The 16,168-nt window shown below is 50.1% G+C and overlaps 1 protein-coding gene across 1 annotated transcript in view; it reads left to right on the forward strand.

The window, feature by feature from the left end:
- Positions 1–16,168, forward strand: part of nalcn (sodium leak channel, non-selective) — a 282,172-nt gene that overhangs the window by 150,413 nt on the left and 115,591 nt on the right. Inside the window, exons 16-18 of the mRNA XM_072476568.1 lie at positions 4,361–4,497; positions 6,378–6,516; positions 11,435–11,508. Of these exons, the coding sequence (XP_072332669.1) occupies positions 4,361–4,497; positions 6,378–6,516; positions 11,435–11,508 (350 nt within the window). The remainder of the gene's footprint in view (positions 1–4,360; positions 4,498–6,377; positions 6,517–11,434; positions 11,509–16,168) is intronic.

Consider the following 16,168-nt stretch of genomic DNA (forward strand, 5'->3'; position numbering starts at 1 on the left):
GCCGGAGAATCGCGGGGGGGGGGGGGGGGGGGGCCGCCAACCGGCACGGCGCGATTCCCGCCCCCGCCGAATATCCGGTGCCGGAGAATTCGGCAACCGGCGGGAGCGGGATTCACGCCAGCCCCCGGCGATTCTCCGACCCGGCGGGGGGTCGGAGAATCTCGCCCCTGGTCTCTTCCTTCACCACTTGCCCGTCAGAAGTACCCATGCTGCATTTTGCTTTTCTATTTTTATAGTTATGCCAACGTCTATTTTTCAAGCATCATTGATGGGATGTGGGCGTCGCTGGTTAAGCCAACATTTATTGCCCATCCTTAATTGCTCCTTGAGAAGGTGGTGGTGAGCTGCCTTCTTGAACTGCTGCAGTCCCTGTGGTGTAGGTACACCCACTGTGTTGTTAGGGAGGGAACTCCAGGATTTTGACCCAGCGACAGTGAAGGAACGGCGATATATTTCCAAGTCAGGGCGGTGAGTGACTTGGAGGGTTTTTGAACTTCTCCCATTTGTAGGAAGTAGTTTGTTTTTGTCAGCCTGATTAACTCCGTCAACTACCTCATCAGCTTAGGTGGACAATCCTTTAATCTTCTCGACTCAGCGAATGAATTTATGAACAGTGTGATTCAACGGCCCCGTTACAGTTGTCTTGTGTGCGGGGACGAGGTGGTTGAATCACGCGAGAGGCATTTCGCGACGCTCGGAACGCCTCGCGAGATTCGCGATCTGGATCTTGCTCCCGCTGGCCGAGATCCAGAGCAGCCTATTTAAATGATTCATTTGATCGTTTAAATATGCACGTGCCGGATTTTCCCGGGTTCCGGGGACCGGCCGCGCCTGCGGGACCTCGCCAGGGCGCTGTTCGGTGCTGGTCCACGCAAACATGGGCCAGATGTGACGGCACCTGGGGGAGGGGGTCTGCCAGGCCATTGGAAACCCCTGGGTGGTCGGGGACAGGGCAGGGAGGCACCCTGGCACTCCTGCTGGCACCTGACCCAGCCTGGCACTGTCAGGGTGCCCAGGTGGAGCCCCCATGATGGCAAGGGCACTGCCATGGTACCAGGCTGACAGTGCCAAGGTGCCAGGTTGTCCAAGACAGGCATCGGGCCCAGGGTGCCTTACCCATAAGTGTTGGGGTGAGGGGCCAGTGCGGGAAATGACTGAAGTGCAGCCTCGCTGCGCGTTTCTCACCAAGGCCCCAAAAAATTGCAAAACCTTTGGGCGGCACAGTAGCACAGTGGTTAGCACAATTGCTTCACAGCTCCAGGGTCCCAGGTTCGATTCCCGGCTTGGGTCACTGTCTGTGCGGAGTCTGCACATCCTCCCCGTGTGTGCGTGGGTTTCCTCCGGGTGCTCCGGTTTCCTCCCACAGTCCAAAGATGTGCAGGTTAGATGGATTGGCCATGATAAATTGCCCTTAGTCTCCAAAATTGCCCTTTCGTGCTGGGTGGGGTTGTTGGGTTATGGGGATAGGGTGGAGGCGTGGGCTTGGGTCGGGTGCTCTTTCCAAGAGCCGATGCAGACTCGATGGGCCGAATGGCCTCCTTCTGCACTGTAAATTCTATGATACCATTCCGAGCCGGGTCTTTCTCTGCGCTGCAGGTGAGAAACACTCCGCATTTGATAATAGCGGGAGCCTTTGATACAGTTTTCCTAATGCCTCAAATTCCCAGCCATTTCTAGTCGAATATCATTGGTCTATAGAGTGTTTCCTCCACTGAAGATTTGCAGAGCTCAAACTGGTGTAGCCGACTGAAAACAATGGCCCCAACATCGGTTGACTACCTGTTGTATTTTCATATCGCTTTGGAGGTTAGTAGTTTACTAATTACTGCCTCTATCTTTGTTTTCCTCTTTAGTGTTTATTTCATTCTTCTAATGCATCACACCTAGCTCTCAAAATGGTGTGCTTGGAAAGCAGCCAGCAATCTTCATTGTACATAGTCTCTTGGCCTCACCTGCTGTGGTGTACAGCTCTCTACTGCCACCTTCTGAGAGGTTCACAACTTGCAATTTTGCTGTTCACTAATCTCCATTCTCTTATGGACAGTACTGCCCATTGTGCTGTGCCATTGCTCCTGGTACATGAGCAAAGAGTGGAATTTTCCATCCTGGAGACTGAGTGCGGTGGCAGGGTGCACCCGCACAGATAGTCAGTCACATCAGGCCAGCTGTGTTGTCAAGTTCAGGTTCAGCATGGAACCTGGATGAGCCAAGCGCTTCGCCCCATAGTTCAGCGAGGCCTCCCTGGGAATTCTCCTCTGAGTCGTCCAGGATTGGCAGGAGATCCTCTTCCCTGTGGATGGGAACAGGATGTCCTCCCACCTGACCCTTCTGGCCTGGGAGGAGGTGGACACGGAGGTCAGTGCTCGTGACCAACAAAAAAGGACTGCCCTGCAGTGCAAGAAAAAGATGAATGATCTGATGCGCTCTGCCAGGGAAAGTGAAACTTCGACTCACTCCAAACACCCACTCTCACACGGATGTCAGGCAGTCTAAGGGTTGGAGTCCACAGGGACGTCACATACTATCAGCTGATGGAACATCATCTCGGAATGTCTGTCAGCCACGTTAAGCTCACCATCCTGATGTGTTGGGTGTTCTGGATCATAAACAGGTCACCGACACTGGAAGTGGTGCAACTCTATTTTATTATCAGGTTAACTATATTAACATACTTGAACTGTGGGTAAATGCAATACCAGCTTTAACTGTTGACCCTTGCCTAGTCCTAACCAGGTGATGCACTCAGCACATGGTGAATGTCTGTGTTGCAGGCTGTGAGCTCTGTGCTCCAAGCTCGCTGCTACTAGAATGAACGGGAACTCTCCTGTCCCCTGTCTTTATAGTGCGTGTGCTCTCACTGGTGATTGGCTGCGGTGTTGTGTATGCTGATTGGTCCCACTGCATGTCCATCAGTGTGTGCGTGTGTCTGCACCATGATATACTGGTGTATATTATGACACATCTCTTGAGAGTTCCTGCACAAATGGCATCGTACTATCTTACTGGGGTGGGTACAGTGCACATAACAGGCTTGTGAAATGCTCTTTCATCCACAGAGCTCACAGTCAATCCATCTGTCTTTATGCAGGTCGGGATCACCCACAATGAAAGGGAGAATGCCAAGATCAGAAGGGGGAACCCCAGATTTGGGGACACTATTCTCCCAGGAGGAATGGGCAGCAGTGCTCACTGGAGAGGATAGATACCGTTCTTACTATAATCCTACCACATCCCTGGACAAGGGAAGGTGCCTGCAGCAATGACTTACGCTCAACTCCAAGTATGAGCCGCATCTTCTGTCTACCCTTAGTCGCGCCAATTGTCTTTGTGGATTTGGCCCCTTCTCAGCAGCACCTGGGCTTCCTGGGGCCCTGCTGACTCTTGACCATCCAGCTGATGGCCTTCCCTGACCCTATATCCATTCTGACACGCCTCCGTAAGGATCCAACACCAACTTAGACCATATCCACCATAGCACCGATACTTGGTGGATTCTTGTCTGAATGTGCAACATTAACAAAGGGGCAAAGCTCATTCATTTTGCATGGGACCCGCGAGACCAGCATTCAGCTGAGTCATGCTCTCCATGTACAGTTGCAGCCTGCCCTTCCATTGGCCAATAATTACTGTGCTGTTCCCTTCCCACCCCCCCAGAGACCCCTCCCCAATCTCTTTTTTCTAGCTTGTTTTTCAAACTACACCATTCTTCGGTGACAGTGAAAATGGTGAGGTTGACTTTCGTGAATGAAAGCAGCTTCCAATCCCCGCCCCGCGCCCCCCCCCCCCCTCCACCCCCATCGCCCACCAGGTTCCTCCCATCCTCCAGACTCCCCCCCTCCTCCTGATTCCCATTCCTCCTGCCGCCATCCAGCCTTCCTTGTTACCCCATCATGTTCTGCCCCCTGAATTCTCAAATTCTCACCTCCTTGAACATCCTCGATTTTAATCGCTAATTTGAGGAAGACATGGACACCAACGTCAACCTGGGCACGGCCTTCATTGCCATTGAGCCCAGATCCCGAACAGCACGGTGGGTGTTTCTGCACCGCAGGGACTGCAGCAGTTTAAGATCAGCACCACCTTCTTGGGGGCAGTTAGGGATGGGCAATAACTGCTGGTCTTGTCAGCAACACACACAAGATCTGAATTGGGGGGGGGGGGGGGGGGGGGGGGGGGGATATCTTAAGATTTCAAAGCCAAGTTCAGGCGGGAAAGTGGCGCTGAGTCCACAAAAGATCATCCATGATCTCACTGAATGGCGGAGCAGGCTCAAGGGGCCAGATGGCCGATTCCTGCTCCTAGATCTTATGTTCTTATAAGTTAAAGTTGATCGTAATACAAACTATCATTTTAATTTCAGCTGAAACAAAGTGAAGCAAACGCTGACACTAAGGAAAAGCTTCCACTTCGTCTACGAATCTTTGAAAAGTTCCCAAACAGACCACAGATGGTGAAGATATCTAAATTGCCATCGGATTTTTCAGTTCCCAGAATCAGGTTGGTGTCGACCATGGTGTTGGAGATATTCCTCTCGAAACCAGGCTGGGGCTAGATTAAAACTTGCCCATTCCTTAGGGTTAGGTTCGCATCGTAGGCCAGGGCGCAGGTTCCGAACCGAACTCGATGCTGGGCTCCGCGCTGCAGGAAGGATGCCAAGGCTTTGGGAGGAGGTGCAGAAGGGATTTATTGCACCGACACCAGGAATGAGGGGCTTCTGTTCCGTTCTGAGCCAAGAGAAGCTGGGATTGTTTCTTCTTAAGGCCGAGAAGGTGAAGGGCAGATTTAAGGAAGGTGTTCAAAAATCTGAAAGGCTTTGACAGAGTAAATAAGGAGAAACTGTTTCAAGCACCTGTTTCAAGGGGTTTCTACAGAATTCCCGTGTCAGATTCATTAGCGACTATCTAATATTTATGACCCCTAGTTTGGGTCCACCACACAAATAGAAACATCTTCTCCATGTCTACCCTCTCAAAACACTTTTTAATGTTAAGGTCTTCTATCAGGTCAACCATTAGTCAAACATTTGCTAACATGACTAAAACCCCCAGAGGCTTCCGATGTGTTTCTAACACTGTTTAAAATGTGTTTTGCACATTAGTCTAATTTTTATCCAATATAGTTTTATTCTTTTTTATTTTGTCATTAACAGGATGTGGCCGTCGCTGGCGCAGGGATAGCATTTATTGCCCACCCCTAATTACCCTTAAGCTGAGTGTCTCGCTCGGCCATTTCAGAGGGTCAGTTAGAGTCAACCCCATTGCTGTGGGTCTGGAGTCACATGTAGGCCAGACCAGATAAGGATGGTAGATTTCCCTGCCTAAAGGACATGAGTGAACCAGATGGGTTTTTGAAACGATCGATGATCACGGGGATGATCACCATCACTGAGACTAACTTTATTTTCCAGATTTATTACTGGACTTTACATTCCGCCAGTTGCCCTGGGTGGATTTGAACCTGTGACCCCCAGAGCATTGGCCTGAGCTCCTGTTACATTACCGCTGTACCACCATCTTCCCCTTGTTCAAACGCCGTTCTGTTTCTGAACCTGCGTTATTTTCATTGATAAGAACTGTTATGGGCCAGGGTTTAGAGAACCCCAAAGTGTAGCGTGGAGTTCACCTGACCCACAACTTTTACTAGATTGTGGTATGGGGAGCACACGGCCCACTCTACAGGAGTGGGACAGCAGAAATGGAAAAGTATTTTTCAAAGCAAAACAATGTTTATTCTATGAACTCAAGTTAACCTTTTTAAAACATACAGCGAACATCTTAGCAACCATTAATTCAAATACAACCCCCAAAGAATACAACACTAAGTAACCTTTTAAGCTTCCCAAACAACATCCGGAAGACAGAAGAAACACCTTTCAACAGAAGCACATCAGGTTTACATTCACTACTGAGAACACTTTATAATTCTGAATTCACCAAATGATCAAGAGATAGTATTTTCATGGCGGAGAGATCAACAGTACACCTGCTCTGTCTGGCTTCAGCTCCAACACTGAAAACAAAACTAAAACACACCTTGCAGCCTGTAGGAGTAGGCCATTTAGCCCCTCGAGCAATCTCCATTATTCAACAAGACCATGGCCGATCTTCCATCTCAACTGCGCTTTCCTGCGCCATCTCCATGTCCCTTAATTCCCTCAGTGTCCTAAATTCTGTCGACTTCTGTCCGGAATATACTCAACGGATGAGCCATTTCTGCTCTCCGGAGTAGAGACTTCACCATGAGTGAGGAAAATGTGTGGCACACAGTAACAAATATCTTTAATAAATGTAACCCCATCCTCCCATTATAAATGGCACATAGTGCTCGTAAATGGACTTTATTTGTCTTACTGTCTGCCTCAATGTGTTTATTTTAAGGGAAAGTTTTATGAAGCAGTTTATTGATCGTCAACAGCAGGACACAAGTTGTTTGCTTCGCAGATTGCCGTCAGCTTCATCATCCTGTGACCACTCCAAACGGTCCTGTATTGAGGATAATAAGTATATTGATCAGAAGGTAAAACTGGAGCAATATTAATGACACTCTTACAGAAAAAAACAAGGTTGATCTCTGCAAATAATTGGGCAGGAGGTGCAGACATAGTTATTGCCAAACATTGGACATTGGCTTCAAAATGATATTGCAAACATTGATTCCCAGAAAATTGCCTGATACCCTTGGAAATGTCATAAATCTTGAAAGAATTTTGACAACCTCCCTGTCATGACGTGCAGACACGCAACCAATGGGTCATCAGAACAGAACACAACCAATGGGTAATCAGGACACCCAGAGGTGGCATTACCACAAGGGGGCACTACACGGCCGCTATAAAAAGGACAAGGCACACAGGCTCTGCCTCTTCCACCGGCAGAAACCAAGAGAGCGGGACAGGGTTGATTAACAGCAACATCACACCCTAGCACATGGTCGAGAGCAAGCTTGTATAGTTAGCAGAGTAGACTGAATTACTAGAGGCAGATTAGCAGAGTGTCAAACTCATTTAGGAGCATTGTTAATCGCTCAATAAATACGTTGAACTTATCTCAGAGGCTGGAGCATCTTTCAGCAAAGCCTACAACAAGTAGTAGCTTATGTTACTCGAAGTAACATAACACAACTCTCGATGTCCCAGAGCACTTTACAGTATTTTCGGAAGTGCAGTGACAGATGTGATGTAGCAACTTTCCAGCGGGCGGTGAATCTTCGGAATGCTCTGCTCCAGAGGGCTGTGGAAGCTCAGTCTTTGTGTGTTCAAGACCGACATCAACAGGTTTCGACATCATAAAAACTTTAAGGGATCCAGGGATCGTGCCGGGAAAATGCTGCTGAAGTAGGAAATGTGCCACGATCTCGCTGAATGGTGGAGCAGGTTTGAAGGGCTGAATGGCCTTTGCTCCTATTTCTTACGTTGTTATCAAACACGGCAGTCAAGTTACACACAGCAAGTTACCAAGAACAGCAATGGGGTCGTGAACTAATAATCTGTCTTTTTGTGGGTGTTGGTTGAAAGATAAATATTGGCCCAGAGACCGGGAGAACGCATCGCTCTTCTTCAAAACAGTGTCAGGACCTTTTACATCCACCTGACAGGACACACAGGATTTTGGGTCAATGTCTTGCCTAAGAGGACAGAACATCCAACAGTGCAGCGTTCCCACAGTACTGACCTCTGACACTGCAGCACTCCCTCAGTACTGACCTCTGACACTGCAGCACTCCCTCAGTACTGACCCTCTGACAGGGCAGCACTACCTCAGTACTGACCCTCTGACAGGGCAGCACTCCCTCAGTACTGACTCTCTGACAGTGCAGCGCTCCCTCAGTACTGACCCTCTGACAGTGCGGCACTCCCTCAGTACTGACCCTCTGACAGTGCAGCGCTCCCTCAGTACTGACCCTCTGACAGTGCGGCACTCCCTCAGTACTGACCCTCTGACAGTGCGGCACTCCCTCAGTACTGACCCTCTGACAGTGCGGCACTCCCTCAGTACTGACCCTCTGACACTGCAGCACTCCCTCAGCACTGACCCTCTGACAGTGCAGCACTCCCTCAGTACTGACCCTCTGACAGTGCGGCGCTCCCTCAGCACTGACCCTCTAACAGTGCAGCACTCTCTCAATACTGACCCTCTGACAGTGCAGCACTCCCTCAGTACTGACCCTCTGACACTGCAGCACTCCCTCAGTACTGACCCTCTGACAGTGCGGCACTCCCTCAGTACTGACCCTCTGACACTGCAGCACTCCCTCAGTACTGACCTCTGACACTGCAGCACTCCCTCAGTACTGACCCTCTGACAGTGCAGCGCACCCTCAGTACTGACCTTCTGACAGTGCGGCACTCCCTCAGTACTGACCCTCTGACACTGCAGCACTCCCTCAGTACTGACCTCTGACAGTGCGGCACTCCCTCAGTACTGACCCTCTGACAGTGCAGCGCACCCTCAGTACTGACCCTCTGACAGTGCAGCGCACCCTCAGTACTGACTCTCTGGCAGTGCCACACTCCCTCAGTACTGACCCTCTGACAGTGCGGCACCCCCTCAGTACTGACCCTCTGACAGTGCGGCACTCCCTCAGTACTGACCCTCTGACAGTGCAGCGCACCCTCAGTACTGACCCTCTGACAGTGCAGCGCACCCTCAGTACTGACTCTCTGGCAGTGCCACACTCCCTCAGTACTGACCCTCTGACAGTGCGGCACCCCCTCAGTACTGACCCTCTGACAGTGCAGCACTCCCTCAGTACTGACCCTCTGACAGTGCAGCACTCCCTCAGTACTCACCCTCTGACAGTGCAGCACTCCCTCAGTACTCACCCTCTGACAGTGCAGCACTCCCTCAGTACTGACCCTCTGACAGTGCAGCTCTCCCTCAGTACTGACCCTCTGACAGTGCAGCTCTCCCTCAGTACTGACCCTCTGACAGTGCAGCACTCCCTCAGTACTGACCCTCTGACAGTGCAGCACTCCCTCAGTACTGACCCTCACAGTGCAGCGCTCCCTCAGTACTGACCCTCTGACAGTGCGGCACTCCCTCAGTACTGACCCTCTGACAGTGCAGCACTCCCTCATTATTGCTTTGTGAATGTCAGTCTAAATCTGGCTCAAATCTCTGTATTTTAAATTTTGACAAAGGGTGCTATGATCATAGATCCTTTGGTGTTTCAAAGTGCTGATCATAAAATTACAGCGCAGATGCAGGCCATGTGACCTGTTGAATCTCTGCTGGCTCTTTTTAAGCGCAACTCCACTAGTCGCTGTCCTCCACCTTTCCCCCAATAACTCTGCAATTTTGTTTCTCTCTGAGTAATGCTCCAATTCTCTTTTGAAAGATTTGATTACATCTGCCTCGATAACATTTTCAGACAGGGCATTCCAGACCCCAACCACTCACTGTGTGAACCTGCCTCCACCACACTCTCAGACAGTGCATTCCAGATCCTAACCACTCGCTGTGTGAACCTGCCTCCACCACACACTCAGACAGTGCATTCCAGACCCTAACCACTCGCTGTGTGAACCTGCCTCCACCACACTCTCAGACAGTGCATTCCAGACCCTAACCACTCGCTGTGTGAACCTGACTCCACCACACTCTCAGACAGTGCATTCCAGATCCTAACCACTCGCTGTGTGAACCTGCCTCCACCACACTCTCAGACAGTGCATTCCAGACCCTAACCACTCGCTGTGTGAATCTGCCTCCACCACACTCTCAGTCAGCGCATTCCAGACCCTAACCACTCGCTGTGTGAATCTGTCTCCATCACACTCTCAGACAGTGCATTCCAGACCCTAACCGCTCACTGTGTGAACCTGCCTCCACCACACTCTCAGACAGTGCATTCCAGACCCTAATCACTCGTTGTGAGAACCTGCCTCCACCACACTCTCAGACAGTGCATTCCAGATCCTAACCACTCGCTGTGTGAACCTGCCTCCACCACACTCTCAGACAGTGCATTCCAGACCCTAACCGCTCACTGTGTGAACCTGCCTCCACCACACTCTCAGACAGTGCATTCCAGACCCTAATCACTCGTTGTGAGAACCTGCCTCCACCACACTCTCAGACAGTGCATTCCAGATCCTAACCACTCGCTGTGTGAACCTGCCTCCACCACACTCTCAGACAGTGCATTCCAGACCCTAATCACTCGCTGTGAGAACCTGCCTCCACCACACTCTCACACAGTGCATTCCAGACCCTAATCACTCGCTGTGAGAACCTGCCTCCACCACACTCTCAGACAGTGCATTCCAGACCCTAACCACTCACTGTGTGAATCTGTCTCCACCACACTCTCAGACAGTGCATTCCAGACCCTAACCGCTCACTGTGTGAACCTGCCTCCACCACACTCTCAGACAGTGCATTCCAGACCCTAATCACTCACTGTGAGAACCTGCCTCCACCACACTCTCAGACAGTGCATTCCAGATCCTAACCACTCGCTGTGTGAACCTGCCTCCACCACACTCTCAGACAGTGCATTCCAGACCCTAATCACTCGCTGTGAGAACCTGCCTCCACCACACTCTCAGACAGTGCATTCCAGACCCTAACCACTCACTGTGTGAATCTGTCTCCACCACACTCTCAGACAGTGCATTCCAGACCCTAACCGCTCACTGTGTGAACCTGCCTCCACCACACTCTCAGACAGTGCATTCCAGACCCTAACCACTCGCTGTGTGAACCTGACTCCACCACACTCTCAGACAGTGCATTCCAGATCCTAACCACTCGCTGTGTGAACCTGCCTCCACCACACTCTCAGACAGTGCATTCCAGACCCTAACCACTCGCTGTGTGAATCTGCCTCCACCACACTCTCAGTCAGCGCATTCCAGACCCTAATCACTCGCTGTGAGAACCTGCCTCCACCACACTCTCAGACAGTGCATTCCAGACCCTAACCACTCGCTGTGTGAATCTGCCTCCACCACACTCTCAGACAGTGCATTCCAGACCCTAACCGCTCGCTGTGTGAATCTGCCTCCACCACACTCTCAGACAGTGCATTCCAGACCCTAACCACTTGCTGGGTGAAAACGTTTTTCCCCATGTCCCCTTTGGTTTTTTGAAGTTCCCCTTAAGTCAGTGTCCTCTGGTTCTCAGCTGCTCTGCCAGTGGGGATAGTTCCTCGTTGAATACCCTGCCCTGACCGCACATGAATTTGAACATGCCCATCATGTCTGACCAATAATGTGGGGAACCGCCTTGCCTAGTGTCACGACCTAAAACCAACGTTGACAAGAAGCAACCTGAGAACAAGATGTATCTTGGTGAAAATGACCTGTGACATGGTTAGGACGAAGGCTATCAAGTGTAATAAACACATGACTTGACTGTCCACAGTAACTCTTCCCCCAGATTTCCAGGAATTCCTGATTTAACTTCCCTCTCATATCCATGGTTATTTTCAGTTGCGAAGAACAGTTTCCAGCATCTGTGCCCGGAACCTTCTTGAAAAAGAAAATGCCGTAAATAAGATCCTACGGTAAGAACTTATTTATTTTAAGTATGTTTGCATTACCCTGAGGTATTGTTAAAAATTACATGCATTGTGTCATTTTTTAGTTGCAATTTTTGTGTGACTGTTTAACATTGGAATTTCAGGTACAAAACTTAGACTGGGAAAAGCACCTGCCGCTCGGTGGCACAGTGGTTAGCACGGCTGCCTCACAGCACCAGGGACCCGGGTTCAATTCCAACCTCGGGTGACTGTGTGGAGTTTGCACTTTCTCCGTGTGTCTGCGTGGGTTTGCTCCGGGTGCTCTGGTTTCCTCCCACAGTCCAAAGGGTTAGGTGGATTGGCCATGCTAAATTGCCCATAATGTCCAAAATTGCCCTTAGTGTAGGGTGGGGTTACTGGGTTATGGGGATAGGGTGGAGGTGTGGACCTTGGGTAGGGGGCTCTTTCCAAGAGCCGGTGCAGACTCGATGGGCCGAATGGCCTCCTTCTGCACTGTAAATTCTAAGATTCTATGATAATGTGCAAGTTAGGTGGATTGGCCGTGCTAAATTGCCGCTTCGTGTCGAAAGATGTGCAGGTTAGGTGGGATTATGGGGATAGGGTCGGGTGAATGGGCCTAAGTGGGGTGCTCTTTCCGAGGGTCAGTGCAGAATCAATGGGCCAAATAGATGGGCTGCACTGTAGCAATACTACGGTTCCACGGAATTCAGCATTTCACCTTCACGGTATCCAGATGTCTGGAATTTCTCAAAATGCTTTTTGAGAGAGTTTTGAGTTGCCATTTTACTTTGTCACTAAAATTCTAAGTATCAGTTTTCACCTATCACTCCCTCGTGGCCCAGACACCTGTTCAATAATAACCTGCATTTATGCGGGGCCTTTTAACATTGGGAAATGTTCCAGGGAACTCCGCAGGAGCGTCGACCCCTTTCGTAGGCTCCAACCTTTTAATCTCCTCTGCCAGTGTTAACCAGGATGCATGAACAATTCTGTGAACAAGCTCGCTTGTGCATTTCCTGAGCTCTCGCGCAAGAATTTCATCAGCTGCCAGCCAGTTGTGGTCAAAAATCAATGCAGCACCTCACCACCAGAGCGAAGCAGAATTAGCACTCTTGTCTGTGCTGATGTCTGGGCTGTACAAACAAGGATCGTTCCAAGCTGACTCTTACTTTTGTTGTTAGCGGAATCTGGGATGTTATGCTGGAGGTAAGCGGGGAACAGGAAGTATAAAATTACTGAAACTGCTCAGTAAGTATTTAATCAAATTAGCGAAAACACAGCCCGTTCATCACTTGGCCCTGTGGCCCAGTGGGTAGTGTTCCTACCCCGGGGCCAGGTTCAAGTCCAACGTCAGGACTTGTTGGCCATGAAAGCATCATTCATAACACGGTTCAATGGGCTGATAATCTGCTCGGGAATACTTCCACCCCCCCTTCCCCCCACTAATCCCCAAAGGGGGAAAATGTGTGTGCATGAAGATATGCTTCAAAAAAAGCACATTATAATACTGTTCAGATTTAATTCTCGCAGGAGTAGATCTAATGTGTGTTGTATGCAAATGATTAATATTTCAACTCACAGCGCAAAAATCTTTTTTTTTTTGGAAAATGTGCGACTGGGGGTTGGCGATAGTCCTGTACAGGACCACCCGCCCAATAAAATTGTAACACTCGACAGCCTGGGGTTTCTGCTCAATGCGCTGTTTTTCTGAGTGAAGTCCCTCCGATCTGTCGTGTTATTCACCCTGGGGTAACACGGACTGCAATACGATGCAGATGAATTGTAAAGCATACATTAAACGTAGGCGTTGGTTCAATACGATTTATTGAACTTCTATAACAAGGCACACAGCTGGCTGTGGGTTGACACTCTACTACACTAAGTATATTAACTCTAACTAACTAGACCAGGCTAGCTCTGAGCCACATGCAGAAGGTGCTGACTGATATGTACACCCTGACTGTCACTACAGTTGTCACCAGTGGAAAGAGGCGGAGTGCTGATGCCTCGTGTGTTTTATAGTTGGAAGGCCCCCTCTGGTGTTCTGTCTGGTGATTGGTTGTGTTCTGTCCTGTATGTTGATTGGCTCAGCTGGGTGTCTGTCACTGCCTGCTTTTACCTCATGATGTGCATGGGTGCATATTATGTCACGATCGACGTGTGACTGACCCAAATGGTGGTGGGAATTAAAGCGCAGTTTGCATCCAGCGCTACTGGAATTTCCACAATCTTTTGTATCGGGTTTAAAAAGGATGGCACTGCAAGCTGGCCCCTCCCACAAGTTTGATCATGCCCCCCGGGATGAATTAATCGACAAGTCACCACCAACGTCGGACCCTCGAGGAGGTTTCAAACACGGAAGCTGGATGTTTTGGATGCAACATTTGTAGAAAGGTTTTGAATGATTTTTTTTTAAATTTGACAAAGAAGCTGACTACGACACATCGAAAATCGGAGTAGGAGTAGGCCATTCAGCCCATCGAGTCTGCTCCACCATTCAACATGGTTGATCCTCCAGCTCAGCGCCATATTCCCACCCTCTCCCCAGGGCCTTTGACACCTTTGGATTCTAGACATGGATCTATTTCTTTCTTAAATATATTCAGGGTGTTGGCCTCTCTCATTCTTCTAAGCTCCAGTGAGTACAAGCCTAGTCGACCCGATCTCAGCGCTTACAACAATCCTGCCCACCATGTGAAACAGCTGAGTGATCCTTCGCTACACTCCCTCTCTGGCAACTTCTTGGATAAGGAGACCAAAACATCCCACAACACTGCAGGTGTGGTTTCACCAAGGCCCCGCCCAGCTGCAGTAAGACATTCTTGCTCCTGTGCTCAAGTCCTCTTGCAGTGAAGGGCAACATATCATTCGCCTTCCTAACTGCTTGCTGCGCCTGCATGCCCGCTTTCAGTGACGGGTGTACAAGGACACCCAGGTCCTTTTGTACATCAACGTTTTCCAATCTATCACCCTACTCTGCCATCCTGTTTCGCCGTCCGAAGTGGATACCTCAGAGGTGGATTTACAATGAAACACGCAGAGCTGTAAGTGGGGCGTCGGACCTTACTGAGAGTTGGCTGTGGGTCGGGATTCTCCCATCGCCTGGGATTCACTTTTCTCACCACCCGTGGGTGTCCCAGTGGCGTGGAATGGCTACAATGGAAAATCCCATTGACAATCGGTGGGAGGAGAGAATCCCGTTGCCAGCGAATGCCGTCCAAAACACGCGGCTGGCGGGCCAGCAAATCCCTCCCGTGGTGTGGGAACATCAATCAGAGCCCGGTAGCTCTGAATTTGCTGATCTTGAGGCAATACAAACACCATCAGGCTCTAATTGGTGGATTCACCTTTGGAGCGGGGAAAGAGTGTGCCAGACATTGAGAGGTGGTGCAGACTTAGAGCAGTTCAGGCACGGATCTCTGGTGTGAAGTTTCTGAACTTGCGTTGGGTGAGGCAGCAGCCCGGTTTCTGCCATTCGGTCTGGCGGGCAGCCTGAGGCACCAGCCCGCAAAGCCTTCAGGAAGGAGGAGGTCCTGGACAACAGCCATCAAGGGCTTGGCCTCTAGGCCAGGGCTGAGGAGGGCCAGTGGGCAACCGACCAACCAAAGAAAGAACAGAAGCCGGGCCAGATGGAGTTAGCACCCATCAGCAGTCAGCCAGGAGCATGCACGTCATCGATGCCCGAGGCCTGGCCACCCGATCGAGAGGTGTGGGCAGTCGGGAGGTACGAGGACCAGGCAGGCGCCAGCACCGTGGCTTTCTGGGGGGCAGCGGCGGAACTCAACCAGAGCCAAAGGCCAGGGCTGAGAGCGGGAGGGCTGGGCAGCAACCCGACTGGCGCGAGCCAGAGCAGGAGCCAGATAACCAGCAGCAGAGCCGGGCAACCAGTGAGCCAACACTCACACATTTGCGAGCTTAGATCTTCACGGAGAGCAGTCGCAGGGGTGACTTGACCCCCAGGCCAGGGCGGAGGAGGGCAAAGATGCCTGCTCTTGCCGCAAATTCACATTCTTTGAAATCCCAACAGATCAGTCAACGTGAAGGGACAATCTGGCTGTCACAAGGCAGAAAGTTCAAGGCGAGGCAAGGGGATGAAGCTCAGAAAGAAGACAGGTTGATGTTTTACTTTAAAAGGCTTGCAACATTGAGCAGTGCCCAAACTGCACATTCATCTTCAGCAACAACATCCACAAAATGTGTTGGTGTCTTCAACCTGCCGATTCCCGGAGACAAAGCATCGCCTGAAAAGCTTAAACCAGAAGAAGCGGACTTTGAAATAGTAATGGAATGACAAGATTCTACTCAAACTCATTGTTCTTCTGCTGTTGAAGTGACGGGGAAACCTACCCTGAAGACACTTCCTTATGACCAAAATCTGTACCACCGGGTATGATTGAATATCTCACAATAAATAGACCCGAGCACATCGGTAATATGGAAATTTTGAGAAAAGTGTTTAAGATTGGAGGCCAAATTTAGTTTAAGATTCTTCCTGCGTCCCAATTTGTGAAGGTGAAGAGGAATGGGGTGTCGGAAAGGAGAAGTTGGTTGATATTTTTCCAGAAACCTCCAAGGCAGTGACTGTCATGGTTGCAAATTATTCCCCAACTCTAGTAAAGGGAAACAATAATATGTCAGTGGGCACTCCAACTGGAGAAATGTTAGAAGAGATGTTGCTGATCGT

Source organism: Scyliorhinus torazame, chromosome 15 (genome assembly GCF_047496885.1).
Source record: "Scyliorhinus torazame isolate Kashiwa2021f chromosome 15, sScyTor2.1, whole genome shotgun sequence".
Lineage (NCBI taxonomy): Eukaryota > Metazoa > Chordata > Chondrichthyes > Carcharhiniformes > Scyliorhinidae > Scyliorhinus > Scyliorhinus torazame.